This window comes from Colletotrichum siamense (assembly GCF_013390195.1).
Source record: "Colletotrichum siamense strain Cg363 chromosome Unknown KSG_Cg363_contig07, whole genome shotgun sequence".
In the NCBI taxonomy this organism is placed as follows: domain Eukaryota; kingdom Fungi; phylum Ascomycota; class Sordariomycetes; order Glomerellales; family Glomerellaceae; genus Colletotrichum; species Colletotrichum siamense.
Window position 1 is genome coordinate 748471 of NW_023501020.1, and position 19412 is coordinate 767882.

Genomic DNA, 19412 nt, shown 5'->3' on the forward strand with positions numbered 1-19412 from the left:
TAAGTTAGAAATATATATTACTTAATATTATAGTTTACTTTATAAATAAAAACTAAAAATATTATTATATTCTTCTTAATATACTTAGTATTATAAAAAACTATACTATAGAGAATTTAGCTAGTATAATTATTAATACTCTCTAAAAGCTCTTAATAAAGAATATATTTAAATTTAATTATATTTCTATAGATAATACTTCTAACTTTAAACCTAAGATCTTATCTAAATTCTATAAGTTTATATTTAATAAAGTACTATTAATAGTTATTTATATTTAATATTTTACTTATATTATTAACTTTATAGTTTAAAAACTATATAACTACTTTAAAATTACCTATATACTTATAATTAATAATCTTGTATAATATATATTATATACTAATAATAAAGAAATTACTAAAAATATTATACTACTATAATAAACCTTAATAAAGTAGTAAGCTATTTTTATTTTATAATATAATAATCTTAAAGATTAATTAGATAATAAAACTCTTACTAATTAATATCTAAATAAGATATTAAACTTAGAAAGCTAAATTAAAGTAAGAAGTATTTTAATACTTATAATAGTAATTACTAAAATATACTACTCTATTTCTTACTTTCTACTCTTATTATTACTTATCCTCTTTTAGATTTAATACTTTATACTTAAAATTAAAGCTAATTTAATATAATCTATATAATTCCTAAACTTTTAGAAGAATAATAAAAATAAAAACCTCTAAAAATACCTTAAACGTCTAATTATTAATATAAAGATATACTAAAACTTAACTACTTTAATATTAATCTATATTTTTAAATTTTAAGCTCTAATTAAAACTTAATTTTAAAATTATATTAATAATTACTTATTTAAACTAAATAAAACTAAATAGTATTAAATTTAAGTAGTTCTTAATATTTCTATATACTTCCTTATTATTATATATATTTTAAGTTAAAACTAAGCTATTAATATTACTTATATAATAACTCTTATAAAAATCTATAATAATTATTTAATAAAATACTTAGAAGCTATTAAGAAACTTAATAATAATAAGAATTTACTTTAAGTTCTAGCTCTTCTAGAAGTAGTAAAAGTAGTAATTATAAAACTAAGGAAATATTAATTATTATAAGAGTAGTAGTAGTTCCTTTATATATCCTTAATATTCCTCTCTCTTATATTAATACTAAATATATTAAATAATAATTTAAGATTTTATAGTATTTAAAAAGCTTATTCTAGCTTATTAAAAGAAGCTATTAGAGTAAAGTTTACTTAGATCTATATTTAAAACTATTATAAGGATATTCTATAAAACTTAAAAGCTAATTTAGATAATACTTATAGATCTATTTATAATCTAATAGCTTTAATACTCTAAAGCCTTAAGAAATATATATATTATTATACCTCTTATATTATTATAATAACCTATTATAATAATCCTTATTATAATAATCTATTATAATAATTAATATAATAATCTTATTATACTTACTATATTAATATACTTCTTTAGAAGTAAATAGAATTTTTATTTTAGAATAGATATAATATTATTTATAATTTCTTAATAAAATATAAATATTATATTACTTTGTTTTCTAAAAATACTATTAAATCTATATAAAGCTTATCTATTAAGTAATTAATCTAAAACTTCTAAAAAAAGCTAAAAGTAGATCTAAAATATTATAATCTCTATAATATAACTTATAACTATCTTTATATTATCTTAAGTTTTATCCCCTTTAAATAAGTATTTAGCTTTAGCTAATATATTTATTACTATATATACTTTAATATAAAACCTAAAATAATTTTCTATTAACTCTTTTTTATAATTTATAATAAGTATTAAAATTAACTCTTATTCTCTTATTTAAAGCTTATTATTTCTAAAGACTTTATACTTTATAAACTAAATAAAAATTAAAGTATATTAATTTATTAAATATTTAAATATAAAGTTCTTAATATTAAGGATTTTTATATTATTATTTATAAACTTATTATTAAGTATATTTAAAATATTATTAACACTTTAAGTAATTATAATAATACTTAAAACTTAATAAAATTAAGGTTTTTAGATTTAAAACTTATTAAACTATTTAGCTAAATCTTAAGTTTTATAAATAAACTAAATTAAACTTCTTAGATATTATTATTTAACTTATAAATATTATAATAAAATTTATAAATTTATAGAAGTTTTTTATTATTATTAAATTAGAGAAATAGTTAAATAATAAAAAAGTAATTAAATAGCTAAAAAATTATAGAAGAAATAGATTATAGTAATTTCTTATTATTAGAAATTAATAATATACTATAATAATATAATTTATTTCTTATATAGTTTTAATATTTTAATTTAGATTTTAACTCCTCTCTAAACTTCTCTTAGTATATTATATTTATAAAATAAACTATTATTTAAAACCTAAATTATAATCTCTACTCTATTTATATACCTAATACTTAGATAAGAAAGCTTTATTTATTACCTATACTTACTTAGTACTTACCTAAATACCCCTCTGTACCTATAAACTATATAGGTATATACCTATATAGATATCTATAGATAGTTCGAAGCCTAGCCTTCACTAGGACTTTAATCTTCCCATCTTCAACGACCTAGATAAGCTCATCCCACGGACACGCCCTAAAATCATCCGGCCCACCACCGTACACCGAAAGCCGGACACGGTTTGGAAGGAACTCGAACGGGGAGAACTGAGTCAGCTCCCACTCGCCGCCCTGAATACCTGCCATGCACACCGTTCCCATCTCCACGGCGCACCGAGCACTATCTCGTAAAGTCGTTGTGCCAACAAGCTCCAGAATCTTGTCGAACTTGCCTGCACTGCTCGCCGAAACATCTGCCTCGATGCTTCCGCTATCAACGTAGACTTCATCCGCGCCGTGATCCTTGAGCATGCTGGACCTCGCCTCGCTTCTCGTCGTGCCACCGATGCGAGATGCCCCCAGGTACCGCGCCATCTGAATTGCGCAGATACCAATTGAGCTTGTCGCGCCTCTGACCAGCAGACTCTCACCACGTTTGAAATCCAGCCCTTTCACTAGGGCGCCCCAAGTAGTCTGGAACATCTCGGGCAGAGATGCGAGGGTGGCGACCGGAAGGCTGGTCTGGGGGAATGGGCGAACGTTCTCGGCGGGCACGCAGACATACTCGGCGTAAGAGCCGGGAATTTCGCGGCCGAGACCGCCCATGCAGGTTGCGACGCGGGTCCCGACCGGAAGACCGGCGGTGCCGGGGGCAGGGGCGTGATGGGCGGCGATGGTTCCGATGCACTCGATGCCGATAATTCGGGGAAATTGGACTCCGGGAGAATGACCCTGGCGTGTGAACATCTCTAGAAACTCGTTAGACTCCTGCAACTCAGGTCGGAATTGTGATTCGATCTGACCAGCCCTGTTGATGCCGAATCCGAGGATTTTGATCAAAACTTGTCCGGACTGAGGAACGGGGACTGCTGTTTGTTGAATCTGCAGCACGGAGATTGGGCCAGTCGTAGGACAGATCACCGCCCTCATAACCTTTGGGACGTGCATGATTTTTAAGGTGTATTGGATCAAAGGAGCCGATTGTAGCAATGCTCGTTGTAAACGAAGTGCACTTACTTCAACGCCTGAAGCTCTGCCTCTTTTATCGTTACGAGCAATGTTAGTCACAGTGACGCAGCTGTTTTTTGAGAACTACTTGCTTACATGGAAAGCGGTGCGGGGGTGTTTTGGTTCCGGGCGGGATTACAAGCAATCGGCTTTGACCAATCTCGTTCTCGTTCTCGGGTTTAGAATACCATCTACCTCCGATCCCGATTATTCAAGTTCAATGATCAAGTAAATCAGAACGAATTGGTAATCAAATGCCGTTCATTGCGTTAGGATAGTACTTGGCTCGGACTTGCTCTCGGAATCCCTCTCGGCAGAAGCAGCAGGAGAACTCACGCTGCCTCCGCTGCACATACAAGCCCCGCCCTGCCGTTAACGGCAGGGTGGATCCAGTGCCCGGTGCGGCCGGGCACGCTGGGGCCGGATAATCGGGTCCTGTCCTTCTGAGTGTCAGCCGGCTTACCCCGCCTAAAGCCGAACATCTTCAAGTGCGCTGAAGCACACTCCTGTCACGAAAATGCCGCAAAATGAGCACATGGAACGGTGGAGGAAGCGGCATGGAAAGCGTTATGTTTATCTCACTTCCAAGTTTCACCCAGGCTGATGCTAAATGTTCACCTCCGTCACAGACTCGTTACCGAGAAGCGAGCAAGAAAGCGCCTGGCCCGGGCTGGCCACAAGCAATCCCACGACATCCAGAGCCTGCGCGGCATCCACGCAATGATGATGCAGGAGAAGCGCCGCGTTGGGAAGATCCAGATGCGCAAGTAGATCAAAGCTGTCGAGGAGCGAAATGTCAAGACCGCCGACGACAGCCTCCCCTCCGACCCGGTCCTGCACTACCTCCTGGACCGAAACGAACCAAGCGCCACCAAAGCCCTAGCGTCGTCCATCAAGCAAAGGCGTAATGAGAAGGCTGCCCGTTTAAACGTTACCCTACCCGAGGTTCGCGGCATCTCTGAGGATGAGATGTTCAAGGTCGTCACTACGGGAAAGAAGACGCACCAGAGGAGCTGGAAGCGCATTGTCACCAAGCCTATATTCGTTGGCGAAGGATTCACCAGGCAGAACCCGAAGGCAGAGAGGTTTATTAGATTTGTTGACACATCTTCCGCCGAGGGGTATCGGAAGACTGACGTTGCCTTTATACTCTAGACCGATGGGACTTCGTCAGAAGTTCGCCCATGTCAGCCATCCTACTTTAGGCGCCACATTGAAGGCCCCGATCTTATCCGTCAAGAAGAACCCACAGAACCCGACGTGCACTCGCCTTGGAGCTTGAAGCGTCGCGCCGTTGTGGAGGTGAACGCCAGCGAGCTTGGATTGACAACGACTTCGGGCAAAGCTGTTTGGGGAAGGTATGCTCAGACCACGGACAATCCAGAGGGCGAGGGCGGTTAATGCGTAAGATGCCTTATTTCCCTTCTACAGATCAGATTCTAACGTGCTCAGCATCCTCCTGGTCTGACTTTAGCACGGAGTGCTCACGATATTCGTCTACATTGTGTCTGAATTGCGTCGGAAATGGTTTCAGAAACAAGGTTTATAGGGTACTGGGGAAAGGACTTCAAGTCCTAAAAATGAAGAATGCTTGAAATAACAGCATACCTACACAAAAGGCTACTGGCCAGATGATAGGCCAAAGGACGGGATCCAGATAATGAACAAGATACCAAACTGAACCAGAAGCATGTACTGGAAAGTCTCCAGCCCTGCCACTTGCGTGATGGCTCCCAGCATATACGGAAGCAACGCGCCGCCAACCTGCCCCAGCGACGCGACAAATGAGACGGCAGCGACATGCAGCTCCTTGGGCAACAGATTGACCAACTGAACGATGGCCGAGGGGAACAGAGGCCCCATCACGAACCCAAGCAGAGCCATAACGACGACCGAGAACCACAACACCCGAACGAAAATGAACAGCAAAGTGAACACTGGGGCGAAGATGAGGTAAAAGACGACGGCTCGTTTGACCCCCAGTTTGTCGGTCACCACGCCCAGCATCAGCCGCCCCGCTGCCATACCGGCCCAGAACGCAGACGAGCAGATGCTCGATGCATAGGTGCTCGCGTGCCGGACGCGAAGCATGAAGGCTACGATCCAGCCGGAGATGGTGCATTCGGCTCCGACATATATCAGCAGGTATCCCGCATATACCCACGTTGCCTTGTATTTGAAGATAGCTCCTTTGGAGGCAGGGTCGCTTGCGATCTCTTGGTATAGCTTGCTTTTGTGGTATCTCTCTGCGTCCTCGTTTCTGAACGCCCAGCAGAGGATGCAAGATTCGATAGCAGCTGCTGCGGTCTGGGATCTCTGTTAGCACACCAATTCACTTGCAAGATTCGCTCGAGGACCTACCAGGACGTAGTACCAGCGATACCACAATCCGCCGTCTTCCGAGAGCATCAAGCCCACCAGGTAGGGACAAATAGCGGCTCCCGTAGAGAACGAACCATGCAGCAGCCCTGACAAGGTATTCGCATTATCCAAAGCGGCAAACCAAGCACACCAAGACCCATCCACAAGTCCAACTCCAAATGCCCCGGCAGCCGCACCCATCAGGAACACCGGGAACGGAGGACGTGCGGCAGCCACAGTCGCATAGAGCAGATGGCACAGCGGACCGATGACAGCAATGCCTCGTTGTCCGAACTTGGCGTGAATCGAATCATTGAGATAAGACGCAATAACGTAGCCAATAGGCCCGACGAGGAAGAGCGCTGAAACTTGGATGTCCGTGAGTTGATAGGATTCCTCCAGATGGGGGATGACGGCGCCTGTCGTTGACGTGAACAATCCAACCACCGCAAAAGACCATGCTGCTGCCGCGATTCGTAGGGTCGCGCTTTCTTCAGGAAGCTCGTCCGTCGATGTTTGCGAGCCGCGGTCACTACCCAGGAGCCCATCTTCAGCGAGATGCGCCTGTGTCGCTGGCTCAAGCAAAGGCTCCGTCTCCCCCGTGCGAGACGATGTCGGTCGAAGCGGCTTCGATGTCATGTTGAGGCTGGTTTCGCAATCTTGATACTGTTTCCATACTTCAATTGGAACGGGTTCGAAGTGTGTTGTGTGTGTTCAGAAAGCACAACCTGTACTGTAAGTCGAGTTGTTGTTGGAGAAGGTTGGGGGCTGCAGGGATCAGGTGACGTCTGTCCGCGGCAACTTTAGCCCAATTGGGCAGTAGTTGCAGCTTGTCTTGCTCGATTGGGAGAATGTTTCAGCGGCTTCAGGGGTTCCGGGTGTGCTAGAACATCTCCAAATGGAGTAATTCGCAGCCAAGGCAACTACATTGACCTTCAGAGCTAGGTCTCTAGTGTTAAGTATGCACCAATACCGATGACCCGAGTTGGTTCAACGCCGCGTTCGGCGCCGGAGGCTGGGTCAGTCCGGCCGGGGCCAGGTTGCCGCACCCGAGATCCGGGGCTACGGGATGGTCCATTTTCGGCGCCTTCGGAAATCCCACCAAGACCATCAAACGCGCAAGACAACGCGGTGAACGTTGGCGCTCCTGCTCGCATCTGGACGATGATATTGGTGGGCTTCTTGCCTGACGTTCAATGGCGGGACGGATTCCGTGGCGAGAATAGTTCTCAATTGTGAATTTCTCAAGAGATGCTCATTCTAGCAGCTGCAGTTTTGTACAATACCGCAGTTAAGTAGACAAATATGCATGCAGTGACGAGTATGAAGCCTACGCTTCACGCTCTTTCAACTAACCCAGAAGTCGACTTTTACGGCATCCAATGTGACGTGCATGCAGAACACCTAGCTTCAGTCACGTAAGGCTTGTTTCATCCCCTCGAAAGGCCAAAATATTCCCGACTGGTCTCGTATGAAGAGGCGTGGCCGCCTCTTCCAACAATCGGGAGGTCAGGGCTAGCGACTCTGCCCGGCGATGAAGGCGAGGAAAGGGTGTAGTCTACATCGGCAAGTCCACCCTATCATCTGCTCCTCGTTCACGAGCCTTCTCCCTCTCAAAATCGAATGGCCCGTCGGGAAGGAAGTGCTCGTAGAGGGATCTTACCCCGTAGTGGGAAGAAATCAACACTGACTTTCCCAGCATTTCAAAAGCAATCTTGTCCCAGTTGAGTGGCGGTGTTTCTTCCTCCTCGTCGTCTTCGTCGTCGTCGTCGTCGTCCTGATCGCGAGGCCGCCAGCTAACCAGCAACCCTCTGCCGTACGCGCTGCTTTGAGCCCTCTACGCCCTATTTCGATCCGGGTTCCTTTGCTCGATTGGAAGAGTGTGTGTCCAGGCGAGCGTCTCCTGCCAACGGGTGGGCCCAGGAGGGTTCTTAGGGTCATCCTCGAGCCTATCAACAACAACAATGTGACGAGTGAAGTCGGCGTCGCTTAGCCCTTCCGGGAGGTACCATGAAACCGCCTCCGCCCTATCCGCAATAGCCAGGCGATTCTGGACCTCCCGCTCGTGATGGTAAATGCAAGCGGCGGCGTGCTGCAGACAGTGTGCGTGCTGGGGATCTCGCGACGCTTGTGCGGCGAGACGGGCATACCAGGGGCTTTCTGGTGAGAGAACGAGGTCAAGCCCCAGACTCTCGGCGAAATACGGGCTACCCGACTCGGGCAGAGGCGGGAGGGGCATAGCAAAGACCTCGACTCTGTCCAGCAGCCCGCAAGAGCTGCGGTTGTCGTTGGTGCCGTCGAATATGGAGCGGGCTAGATCCTCGGCACGTCCCGGATTAAGCGCGCCGGGGGAAGTGTCGTAAAAGACGTAGGCGTACGCCGGGCGCAGGGGCGTCAGGTCGATATCCTCCAAGGTGTCTGCGGGGACTGAGTATGCCACGAAGGCCGGGACACCGTCATGACTGGGTGCCGGATGGACGATGGTCTTCGGGAGCGGCAACAGCTTCTTGCGACGCGCCGGTCTGTCAAGCTGTTGTGACTGCGGCTGCTCCTCGTCCTCCCGGTCGTCTTTGGTTTCTGGCGTGGGTGACAATGACACGAAGCCAAGTCTACGGCAACCGAAACACATTGTCTCGAGTTTGTTGGGCCGTGTAAGCAGGCCGTAAAACCTAGTCGATGGGCCGTAGTTGAGAAGAAACCATTAGAAAACACGTCGGTGTGTATGTGTGTGTGTGTGTATTGGGGGTAGAAATTTGTGCTTGCTGAAGGATGCTGACTAATATATGAAGATATTCCACTTTCTGAACTATTTCCGATTCTATCCTGCTAAATAGAAAGGAACTTCATTAAGTATCTTCGAGGTTATAATATTGCTAGAGAACAAACACAAAATTTCAGAGCTTCACCTCGATGTCATTCTGAGCGCCGCCAACTCCCTTCCACGTCCTCCGCAATCCATTCTCCGAGTCTCCAAACACCGGGTCGAGCTTTGGCTTCGGCACGCCCCAGACCTTCTCGAAGTCGCCTCCCCCGAGCACGAAATCCCACTCTCCTCCGCTGTAAGCACCCATCATCGTGTACCCCGAAAGCTCAACCTTCCCCAGCGCCTCTCGCGGATTGTCGGCTTCGATGCCGTGTCCCTTCCCAGGACTCAGCAGCCCAAACGGCGCCTCTGGCCTCGTGTTGTATGTCTTGTGCGCCACTCCCGCGGGGATGATGAAGACGTCGCCAGCTTCTGCCTGAAGCTCCACGCCGCCCTTCTCCCAGGACGACTCGTACGTGTTCTTGTCCAGGTCCTCGTCGGTATCTGCCACGCCGAAGCGAATCGTGGCGTTTCCAGACAGAACGGCCATGCACTCGTGGGCCTTGGAGTGGAAGTGCGAGAGCTGGGTCTGGCCGTATCGGAAGATCCATTGGACGTCCCATCCGTTGGTCGTGAACCTATCCCATACTTGCAGGGCGGAGCAATGTGACGTCTTGGGGTCCTTGGGAAGGACGTTCTTGTACTGCAGCAGCGGTCGAGGCGAGTTCGGAACCAGGTCCGTTGGGAAGAGATGGTATTGTCTGATTTCAACCATTTTGTTCGTGTCTCTGATGTGCTGATTATGAGTGTTGATCTAAAGCTGTAGCTTCAAAATTGTATTCAAAAATGAAGTTGGGTGTAAGCCATCGTCAACGGTCTTATCGGGTTGATATATCACGGTTGGAGAATCGGCAGGTCAGCCGAGGACCGGCGAATCGGGTATCGCATCCGATCCGGAATTCCACCTCCGTTTCGCAAGTTCGTCATCGCGACCCCGCACGCTCCTATCGCCCCCCGGATGCGGAGTCCGGTCCGGATTGCTCCCATTTCCTTTTCTGCTTTTGGCATATCACCACGGCGGATTCCTTGGCGGACTTGCCAAGATAACGTCTTTATCACGATTATTGTTCATGGCATTGGCGTGCACAAGGTGGCCCACGACTTGCCGCAAGAGAGCATCACGATTTACGTATTTACCTTCCTACCCCTGCGACATGGGAAACGACAGGAGCGAATTCAAGGAGTGCAAGTCAGAATAGCATATTTCACGATGATTATGATTGATACATTGAACCCCTGTCTATTTTTGCAGCTAGGTTTTGTGCAATTCTTCAGTAAGTCTTTGACTAAACCCAATCATAAAAATTATTCGTTGGAAAGAAGTGTCCTTTCAGGAAGCTTCTGACTCCAATGACGCATCAGTCGCCATCGAAAATTTGATGGGGCAGTTATGTTCCTTGACTCCAGTCAGCGTTATAAGCACCGCAAGCTCATACCTCGTGATCGTACCATGACTTTGGTGAACTGGTCGTCAAAGAACAATTCAAACCGAGACGTAATTCCAGGACTGAAATCGTTGAATTCGGGGGAAACCGAGGTCGTGTACGTGCGGTATATTGCAGCTACTAAGGTCGTCATTTCGGCCATTGCGAGACTGTTGCCAGGTTAGCTTTCTACAAAAGCCGACTGAGGATTACTGCCATCATGGAGAAGAGAGCGTGCAGAAATCGATTGGACGACAGAGTCAATGTGCGCCGAAGGGGAAAGGGGGAAACATACTGCAAGCCGATACACATCCGGCCGCCGCTGGAGAAAGCCCAAAACCAGCGGTTCATCTCTGCCGCTTTAGGTCCAAGCCATCGATCGGGATTGAATCTCAGAGGCTGTTCAAATACTTCCGGGTTGCGGTGAAGACTATAGGGCGACATGCTGACGGTGACATGCGCCGGAATCTTGTAGCCGTCGATATCTGACTCGGTGTCTAGTGATCGAGGCTCAGAAGCGGGTAAAGGAGCGTACAATCTCAGAGTCTCTTTGATGATGGCGTTGAGGTACTGGCATTTGTCGCTCGCCTCGGCGCTTGGCAACCCGTGCTCATTGAGGGAGTCCGGGGATAAGTTAAGGACTTCATTTCTCAGCTTATTCTGGAATACGCGATTCTCTTTGCGTGATAGTGCCCAAATGAGGTACATGAGCGTGTCACTTGTGGTGTCGATGCCAGCCAGAAAGTGATCCGCGCACTCTGAGGCTATGTCGAGGTCGTCCATCGTGCCAAGCTTGCGTTGAAGCGCCAGACGGTCGACTATTGAGCGTGGCGTATCATCCTCTGCGGTACAGATGAGTCTCGAGACTAACGTTAGGTGGATTTTCTGCTGCTCGACGTACCGTTTTTGGCATCGGGGTCATTGCCGACTGCATTGGCTTCCTTCCTCGATTGCTCATAAGCTTCCAAAGCAAACTTTCGGATGCCAGTGTAAGTGGCTGGCTTCGCCATGGGAAGAATTGGCGCAATTATACGCTCCATCGTATGCGTCCGAGTGTACAGCCATTTTGTTAGCAATGGAAGGTGTATCGCGAACCAAGACAGCCGTCGCCGGGCTGGAATGAGGATATCCTCAAGTAAGGCCTGGTCCATCTTCGAGCCTTGCAAGGCAGATGTCGAGCCATGCTTTCCATATATAAATGCCGTGATACTGTCCAGCGAGTAGTAGTGCAGAGTTCTGAATGTTTCGCTGGTGAGGCGAGGTTCCTGCGCAACCAGAGACATGTATTGTCTTGTTTTCTCTTCTATCATGGCGGAAACTGGAGCTTTGAGGATGTTGGTCTTTGAATAAACATGAGCAAGAAGTCTCTTGCGCTCTCCGTGTTTTTGAGTCGAGTGAAAAGTGAACAGATTCTGTCGGCCGTAGACATCAAACATCCGATAGAAGGAAGTCCTGCCATACCTGCTTCCGGGTCCGTAGATGGTCCGGAGAGCGCTCAAACTATTGAAAGAAACTTCATCAGGTCCGATTCGGACAGCTGGACCGTATTTCTGATGCAACCGATGGATCGTGCGCGTTCGGGTTCCCCTCCAGTCTTCGTAGGCTAGTCGCCATTTCGTCAGCGCGAACGATTTCGACCCCGGTACATGCCTCAAGGGACTCAGCAGAAGTGAGTCAAAGACGAGGTATTTGGCCAAGAAAGCCGCAAGTATGGCCAAAGCCACGATGACGGAAACCGATGCCATCACCAATCGCTCGTTCCGTGCTGTGTGAGGCTTATCACGTTCAGTTGAGGAGTTGTGCCAATCGGGGACCAAACTTACGTAGTACCCCAACTCGTTATCGGAGCATGTGGTAAGTCCGATGCCGCGTGCATCTACACTCCGTTGCGTTGACAGCGTCCACCCCGCAGTTCTAAGCCTGAAAAAGGCAAAAAAAGGGGTTTTTTACTAAAAAACTACTAAATCGCCCTAAACTTTATATACTAATACCTCTATACGTACGTAATGCGTGAGAATAAAAAAGATATCGTTATAATTACTTAATTAAAGGCTATTAATTAATATATTTTTAATTTATACGTATTATATATATATATAGAGTTATCTAAATATATAGTTAAAGCTAATTTTAAGGGGTTTTTTAAGTAGATAGTTTAATATAACGCGCTAAGGGTTTTATTTTTTCTTTTTAGTATTACGTTTAGTATTTACTAGCTTAAAAACCCCTAAAATTAACCTTAGCTTTATATACTAATAACTCTATATATACGTAGTATATAAAAATAAAAAAGATATTATTATAATTACTTAATTAAGGGCTATTAATTAATATAATTTTTATTTATACGTATTATGTACGTATAGAGCTATTAAAGTGTGAAGTTTAGGGGGTTTTAAGGGGTTTCTAGGCTAGCGGAAAATTTCCCTTCTGGGTTAAACTTGGGGGTGGATGCTGTTAATGCAACGGAGTGTAGCATAGGTATCATGGAGCGTCGTTATCTAGATGACTATTAGTCAGAATTTGAGATTACCAACACTTCTTGTCGATTACGACGCGACAATTTAGAGATGTAAACAGCTGTACCACGACTAGCTTCGATCCCCATGGGCAGGGGCTCTACAAGGTCTCGCTCTCCCGTCCCCAGGATAACAAAACCGACTCTGCTGTCAATGTGCAAAATCAAATTTTCTTCGAGCTGTCTGGAATGCACCGATTCATATGTGTTTGCTTGTTGTTGGCGACAGCACAAAGCTCGCCTAGCTCCCAATCTATGATCTGGAATTCTTCAACAAATTGACGAGTTTTACTTGCTGGTAAGCTTCTATGTAAGTCTTAGTTATCTTTTTGTTTTCTACTCTGAACGCCTGATTTTCATGTCGTTCACTTCTTGGCGATTGAGCTTTTGCGGCTGATGGGTCGTGATGATCACCAACGAAGGCATCGCATGGTGATGGTGGAGTGCAACACCTATGAGTGGACCTCAAAGGGGCAAGGGCATCGCGGAGGCCCCTCAAAGCTCCAGTATTTATTTGTGAGGGTAGTGTACATGTAAGCCGATAATCCGCAAAGTCTCTTGTAGCCAATTCTGCCGACGTGTCGCACGAATTCCCTTCACGGGAGTTTCCATCGCGCAGCCTAGTGCTTATCGCGCGCCATTCTGAGTTACATCGAAATGCATGTCCCGTATTTCCGTCGGGTCCGGCCCGTTTACGACGGCCCTGTTCTGTTCATCTGGCCATTCTGTTGGCAGCGCAAAGCCCACCATATCCACAGCCAAATGGACTTTTGTCACTTAGCCGCAGAGAACCAACATGGACCCCTACATGTTCATGCTGATGATCATCAACAGCTCGGACTTTGGTCCCTAAAGGGAAACAGGAAACTTCAATCTGATTTGCACGATACGTCTCAGTCCAGGCCCCTTGGGCAAGTCCCAGTTCTCACACGTGTACAGGCGCGACGACATACAAAATGGGCCGAGCCCCCCGCAACAGGTTCGGAGGGTGCCTTTGTCTTTGAGATTCCATGACCATATCATCCCCGACCCGACTAGAAAATTCCCACCATGTCTAACCCCGGCAAACGAAAAATCCTCATCTTCTCGGACTGCGACTTCGGGCAAGCCAATGTCGTCCTTTCAACCATTTACGCATTGGTCTGCGCCGACCCCAACGTAGAGATCCATGTCGCCTCACAGCCGGGCATGCAAGGCCAGCTTTCCCGCATCATCAAGCAGGTATCCAATGATCTTGGATCTGCAGCTGCAGGATCTATCAAGGCCCATAACTTGGTCGGGCTATCTCACTGGGAAGCCATGGAGAGACCTGGTAACCCCAATCTCGACTCTTGGGCGTGCGATCCGACAATCCCCAACATGGTCAGCATGCTGTCTGTCCTTCCGGGAATAACTCTCCCGTGGAGCGCAGAGGAGTTTGTCGAAATCTACCGGGACGTGGAGCGTGTATGGGGCGAGATTCAGCCAGACGTAACGGTCGTTGAAAACTTCTTCGCCCCTGCCCTTACATTCTGCCATAACCTCCGCCCGAAAACACCGTGGATCGTCCTGGCTCCGAACACTATCAAGGAATTTGCTCTATCTGCGCAACCGGGATTGCCCAGTCTTTGGAAATATCCCATGTAAGTCTACGGAAATCACGCCTCGTAGACGGATGCTGTCGTTCGAGTAATCATTTGGCTAACATGGCCCAGCTTCAACTCCGCCATTTCTTATCCGGTGCCTCTTCACCAGATCCCGCTAAACATATTCTATAACATAGTCGCGATGATCGCCATATTCACGAGTAGGAGACGGGGGCGTTGCATAAACCACATGAACGAACAGCTGGGTCAAGGGCTTCAACTCATCACTGTCAACGAACTTGGTCTTCTCGCTCCGCCGCCACCAGGGATTCGGGTGATGGTCGCAAACAGCCCGGACATCGACTTTCCATTTGACGTCATTCCGGATTTCATGGTCCCCTGCGGTCCAATTACAAGACCTGCAGCGCCTATCTCGACCGAAGATCCGGAACTCGCACTTTGGCTCGGTCGCGGCCCGACAGTTTACATGAATCTAGGAACACATCGTTCGTTTGATGTTGATAAAGCAAGAGAGGTGGCCTACGCTTTCCGCAGTTTGTTCGACGCTGCAAAAACCTCCCATCTCAACAATTTGCAACTCATTTGGAAGATGCCTAGAGTGGCATCAGAGGGAGACACTTCCGGTTTTGAGGGCCCTTGGAAAGAAATCAAGGACATCCTCGAGTCTGAAATAGACCAAGACCGCGTCAGGATTGTGGATTGGGTTACTGCCGAGCCCAAGTCTCTGCTTCAATCTGGCCACGTTATCTGCTCTGTCAACCATGGAGGATCCAACTCTTTCCACGAAGCGATATGGTATGCGACCATCCACTGCTGATTTGATTGTCATCAGAGTTAACACGCATTCTTTTCATAGTTGCGGAATCCCTCAAGTTATCCTACCAGGATGGGCTGATTGTTACGATTTTGCTCTGCGCGCTGAATTCCTGGGCATCGGCAAGTGGGCGAGCCGCACCGCACGACCGTTGTGGAAGCGAGACGAGCTTGCCAAGGGCCTTGAAGAGGTTCTTTTAGGTCCTCAGGCAATGGACATGATCAAAAGAGCCCAAGAACTTGCGAAGCGACACCCGGAAGGCGCAGGCCGTGATCGTGCTGCAGAAGAAATTCTTAAACTATTAGATGGCAACAACACGAAAGGGGTGAATGGAAAGCATTAAATCTTGTTCCGATGGTGGGATGATAGATATAATTGTAGGTTCGACGCGCAACGCAGGTCTTTAAAGTCGCTGTCTCCATCAGCGTCAGTCGCTGTTATATCATCATGTTCATCATCGTAATCAACATCCTATCCACCATTATCACCACTGAGGTCTCCACATAAGCCATGTGAGATCTTGAGGTCTGTTGTTATGGCCTGCTGGAAAGCTAGGTGTTCTAGCAGATATTATCCCACTTGCTCTCGCCTTGTTCTCATCCGCAGCACAAGGCGGCTGTGCGGAACGGATAAGTCATGTTATAGATTGAGCAGATTGGCAACAGTCTTCCTTTGCTGTGGTTACCAACCTGGTTCCCTTTTCGAGGCAATGAGCAGTGAGGAGAAGGCTTTCAGGAACGCGAGGTTTCCCAGTCAGACATGAAGTGGGTAAATAAATGGGCTCGCCAATGGTTGTACATGCCAAATACCAGAGTATGTATTTAGAGTGTGTGCGATTTCTGTAGTATATATAACCTGGTCTGTAATTGTCTAATTTATCACCTATCAAGGAGTCTTGTGAAGGCCTAGGTGAAGCATGAGGATGAAGTCAAGTGAAATCAGGCTTTACAGCAACGGCACTATAAAAGATGTCATCAGTGACGTTCTTAGCACGGGAGATAGTACTTACAGCAACGTAGCCACGCTCTTCATTGGTGACCTTGACGCATTCACCCTGGACTTTCTCTGTGTTTCCGCAAACCTGCGATGGGCCCATGCTATTGCAAATGGCCAGAGGAGACTAAAACGAAAGTAGGTTAGCTTGAACTGAAGCTTTTACTTCCATAAGCTTTCTCTCGATTTCCACTTACGCAGTCCGCAGACCGATCCATGCACTGACTGGCAGCGAAGGGCGCGAGCAAGGCGGCCATAAAAGCGATGATGCTGAATTGACGCATAGTGAGATTTAATATGCTGTGGTGACGTAGAGAAAAATTGGTGAATGAGGCTTTCTGATGGAGTCTTGAAGTTGAAGGTGAGGCTAGTTTAGTGATGTTAACGGATATAGTCTGAGCCCGAAACGACCGACGGACCTAACTATGTTTATATAAATCGGGGATCCCAAACTTTGCAGCCTACAGACTGGAAGAAACATTGGCTCAAGTACTCTTGCCGTATTCATCTTGCTGGGCACCGTATTACAGGGTAGTAGTGTGGGTTATGGAATTTCCGCAATATCATCCCTAGGGAAGCCGGTGGAGGGTTTCCTTAATGGTGGGCAATCACTGTTTCCGGCCCTGCTAGTTAACAGCATTGCATGGTAATTGACTCGATGCGGCGGTGTATCTGTAACGGCGGTCAAATAATTAGCAAAAGAAAAGCCGGGGGAGCTTTACGGAGCCTTCGTTATATGGAAGGCTCCGTACGGACCGCGAGACTGCGTTGTATGGACAGCTCCGCAAGGGCCGCAATAACCTTTCAGACCGGTTTTTCTCGGTCTCGGTTCGTAATTGAAGTGCCAAGGAATCCCATAAGGTCGCAAAAAGGAGAGTGCTAACCCCAACACAAACACCGCCACTGTGGCCCAGCCGGGTCATCGTCAGGCCCGACTGATCCATTATGGAGAGAGAACAACCACGCACTCGCCGTATCCATCTTGTGTGAAACGAGAGCCTTGGTTTATCTAAGCTGTTCTTTAAGATACGATGTTATTTCAGGAGTTTATAGATAAGCAACGGCCCAGATAGGGTACGAGTGAATCATCCGATATCTAATTGGTGTTACAGGCCGAAAGAGATAAGCCCCCCGCACCCGATGCATCGGCATGCCCAACCGCTAGATCCCCTCACATCGGTGACGTCGGCCCCGTCTGATGTCCAAAAACACCCTAGCATAATCGATGAGTGCTATCGTCTCCGTAGGGAAAACAGCTCATAAAAACGAATCCAGAGTTTGAGGGTTGAAGCACGGATGACTGCTGGGAGCCTCAGCGAGACAGAACGATCACCATGTTTGCTTTAGACTCTACAACACTTTCCTTCGTATTGGACCTCCAGAGGCCTCCAACTCTGGCTTCTATCCTAACAACAATCGCAATCCTGCTATTATCTTATTTCGTTTACAATGTTCGTCCCTTTGCCTCCTTCTGTCTGAGTTTCCGTCGCCTGTTGAGGGGATCACTAACCATGACAGGCTGCCTTTAGTACGGATATACCCTTCATCAAGGGGCTCCCGGAGATGTCCGGCTCGATTCCGGTGTTCGGGCACCTTCTCAAGCTAGGCGAAGACCACGCGTCAACATGCGAAAACTGGTGGCGGCAAGGAAACCCCTCCGTATTCCAGATCAAACTCGGCAACACCAGGGCCGTAGTCTTCAACTCCTTCGAGGATATCTGCCAACTCCTCATCGGCCACCAGAACGCCGTTATTGATCGGCCAAAGTTATACACCTTTCACGGCCTCATCAGCTCTACCCAAGGCTTCACCATCGGCTCTTCCCCTTGGGATGACTCCTGCCGGAAGAAGCGCAAAACCGCGGGCACTGCCCTCAGTCGGCCGGCCCTTCGCAACTACTACCCCATGTTTGACCTCGAGAGCTACTGCATCCTTCGCGACCTGCACAAGGACTCCCGCAACGGCGAGCTGGAGATCAGTGTTCGACCGTACATCCAGCGCTACGCCCTCAACACGACCCTCACTCTCTGCTACGGCATCCGCATGGACGCCGTCTACGATGACCTCCTCCGCGAGATCTTGCATGTCGGCTCGGCCATCTCTCTGCTCCGCAGCGCGTCCGAGAACACGCAAGACTACGTTCCGATCATGCGCTACTTCCCCAACAATGAGAAAAGCCGCCGCTCCAAAGAGCTCCGCGAGCGTCGCGATGCGTATCTCAGCCATCTCCTCGACAAGGTCCGCTCCATGATCGAGCGCGGCACCGACAAGCCTTGCATCTCGGCTGCAATCCTCAAGAACGAGGAGACAAAGCTAACGGGCGTTGAGGTGTCCTCCATCTGCTTGTTGCTTGTGTCTGGTGGTTTTGAGACAATCCCCGGAACTCTGACGTCGACCATCGGATCGCTTTCGACGAAAGAGGGCCAATTGTGGCAGGACCGCACCTACGAGGATATCAAAAGACACTATCCAAACATACAAGACGCATGGAATGCCTGCTATACCGAGGAGAAGGTTCCGTACGTCAACGCCATCGTCAGGGAAGCCGGAAGGTACTACACCGTCAGCTCGATGAGTCTGCCGCGGAAGACTGTCACGGAGATTAACTGGAACGGCGCCGTCATTCCGCCCAAGACAATGATACTCGTCAACGCTCAAGCGGGCAATCATGGTTCGCTTGCCCCTTATCAGAATGCTGCATATCATCATACCATTCGTTGAATCTAACGGTAAACAAACACAGACAGAGATTACTTCGGTGAAGATGCCGGCAAATTCGATCCGGAGAGGTGGCTCTCCTCCATCAACCCGCCCTCTGAGAAAGATGTCTCTGGCGTCGGCCATCTAAGTTTTGGGCTTGGTTCTCGTGGTTGCTCAGGCCAGTATATCGCCCAGCGCTTGTTATACGCCGCTTTGGTCCGCCTGATGTCCTCCTACAAGATTGTGGCGAGCGAGGAAGAGCCTCCCAACACCGACTACGTCGAGTACAACCAGTTCAAAACGGCGCTCGTGGCGATCCCCAAGGACTTTAAGGTCAAGCTCATCCCCCGAGACACAGCCGTTACCGAGGAATGTCTCAAAGCCGCTGAGAAAAGGACCAAGGAGCATTACGTAGAGTAAAGTCATCTAGTCGGTTTGCGCATGCGGTAATACTCTGATTCGGATGACAACATATCAGGAGAGCAGGTGTGAAGGATTATGTTCAAG

The 19412-nt window shown here is 46.8% G+C and overlaps 8 protein-coding genes across 8 annotated transcripts; 3 read left to right on the forward strand and 5 right to left on the reverse strand.

Annotated features, from left to right (window-relative positions):
- Window positions 1-2647: 2647 nt before the first annotated feature.
- CRYZ (Zeta-crystallin) lies at window positions 2648-3586 on the reverse strand (the record flags this gene model as incomplete). The annotated part of the gene is made up of 1 exon (XM_036642381.1): window positions 2648-3586. One exon carries the CDS (start codon window positions 3584-3586, stop codon window positions 2648-2650), a length of 939 nt encoding a protein of 312 aa, XP_036492545.1.
- Window positions 3587-4173: 587 nt separating this feature from the next.
- Window positions 4174-4801, forward strand: rbg-52 (Ribosome biogenesis protein nsa2; the record flags this gene model as incomplete). The annotated part of the gene is made up of 3 exons (XM_036642382.1): window positions 4174-4217; window positions 4276-4413; window positions 4462-4801. 3 exons carry the CDS (start codon window positions 4174-4176, stop codon window positions 4799-4801), a joined length of 522 nt encoding a protein of 173 aa, XP_036491506.1.
- A 465-nt stretch (window positions 4802-5266) lies between these two features.
- On the reverse strand, window positions 5267-6646 carry CGCS363_v010534 (Bypass of stop codon protein 6; the record flags this gene model as incomplete). The annotated part of the gene is made up of 2 exons (XM_036642383.1): window positions 5267-5953; window positions 6008-6646. The coding sequence occupies 2 exons, from the start codon at window positions 6644-6646 to the stop codon at window positions 5267-5269; spliced, it is 1326 nt and encodes a 441-aa protein (XP_036492575.1).
- A 2255-nt stretch (window positions 6647-8901) lies between these two features.
- yjlB-0 (Uncharacterized protein) lies at window positions 8902-9585 on the reverse strand (the record flags this gene model as incomplete). Its single annotated transcript, XM_036642384.1, has 1 exon — window positions 8902-9585. The coding sequence occupies one exon, from the start codon at window positions 9583-9585 to the stop codon at window positions 8902-8904; it is 684 nt and encodes a 227-aa protein (XP_036492419.1).
- Window positions 9586-10200: 615 nt separating this feature from the next.
- On the reverse strand, window positions 10201-11304 carry aflV-0 (Cytochrome P450 monooxygenase aflV; the record flags this gene model as incomplete). Its single annotated transcript, XM_036642385.1, has 4 exons — window positions 10201-10208; window positions 10307-10464; window positions 10590-11136; window positions 11196-11304. The coding sequence occupies 4 exons, from the start codon at window positions 11302-11304 to the stop codon at window positions 10201-10203; spliced, it is 822 nt and encodes a 273-aa protein (XP_036492417.1).
- Window positions 11305-13862: 2558 nt separating this feature from the next.
- sdnJ-0 (Glycosyltransferase sdnJ) lies at window positions 13863-15555 on the forward strand (the record flags this gene model as incomplete). Its single annotated transcript, XM_036642386.1, has 3 exons — window positions 13863-14434; window positions 14507-15193; window positions 15255-15555. 3 exons carry the CDS (start codon window positions 13863-13865, stop codon window positions 15553-15555), a joined length of 1560 nt encoding a protein of 519 aa, XP_036492415.1.
- Window positions 15556-16090: 535 nt separating this feature from the next.
- CGCS363_v010538 (uncharacterized protein) lies at window positions 16091-16489 on the reverse strand (the record flags this gene model as incomplete). The annotated part of the gene is made up of 3 exons (XM_036642387.1): window positions 16091-16117; window positions 16222-16332; window positions 16403-16489. The coding sequence occupies 3 exons, from the start codon at window positions 16487-16489 to the stop codon at window positions 16091-16093; spliced, it is 225 nt and encodes a 74-aa protein (XP_036491780.1).
- A 1050-nt stretch (window positions 16490-17539) lies between these two features.
- Window positions 17540-19325, forward strand: phacA-0 (Phenylacetate 2-hydroxylase; the record flags this gene model as incomplete). Its single annotated transcript, XM_036642388.1, has 3 exons — window positions 17540-17656; window positions 17724-18876; window positions 18949-19325. 3 exons carry the CDS (start codon window positions 17540-17542, stop codon window positions 19323-19325), a joined length of 1647 nt encoding a protein of 548 aa, XP_036491779.1.
- Window positions 19326-19412: the final 87 nt, after the last annotated feature.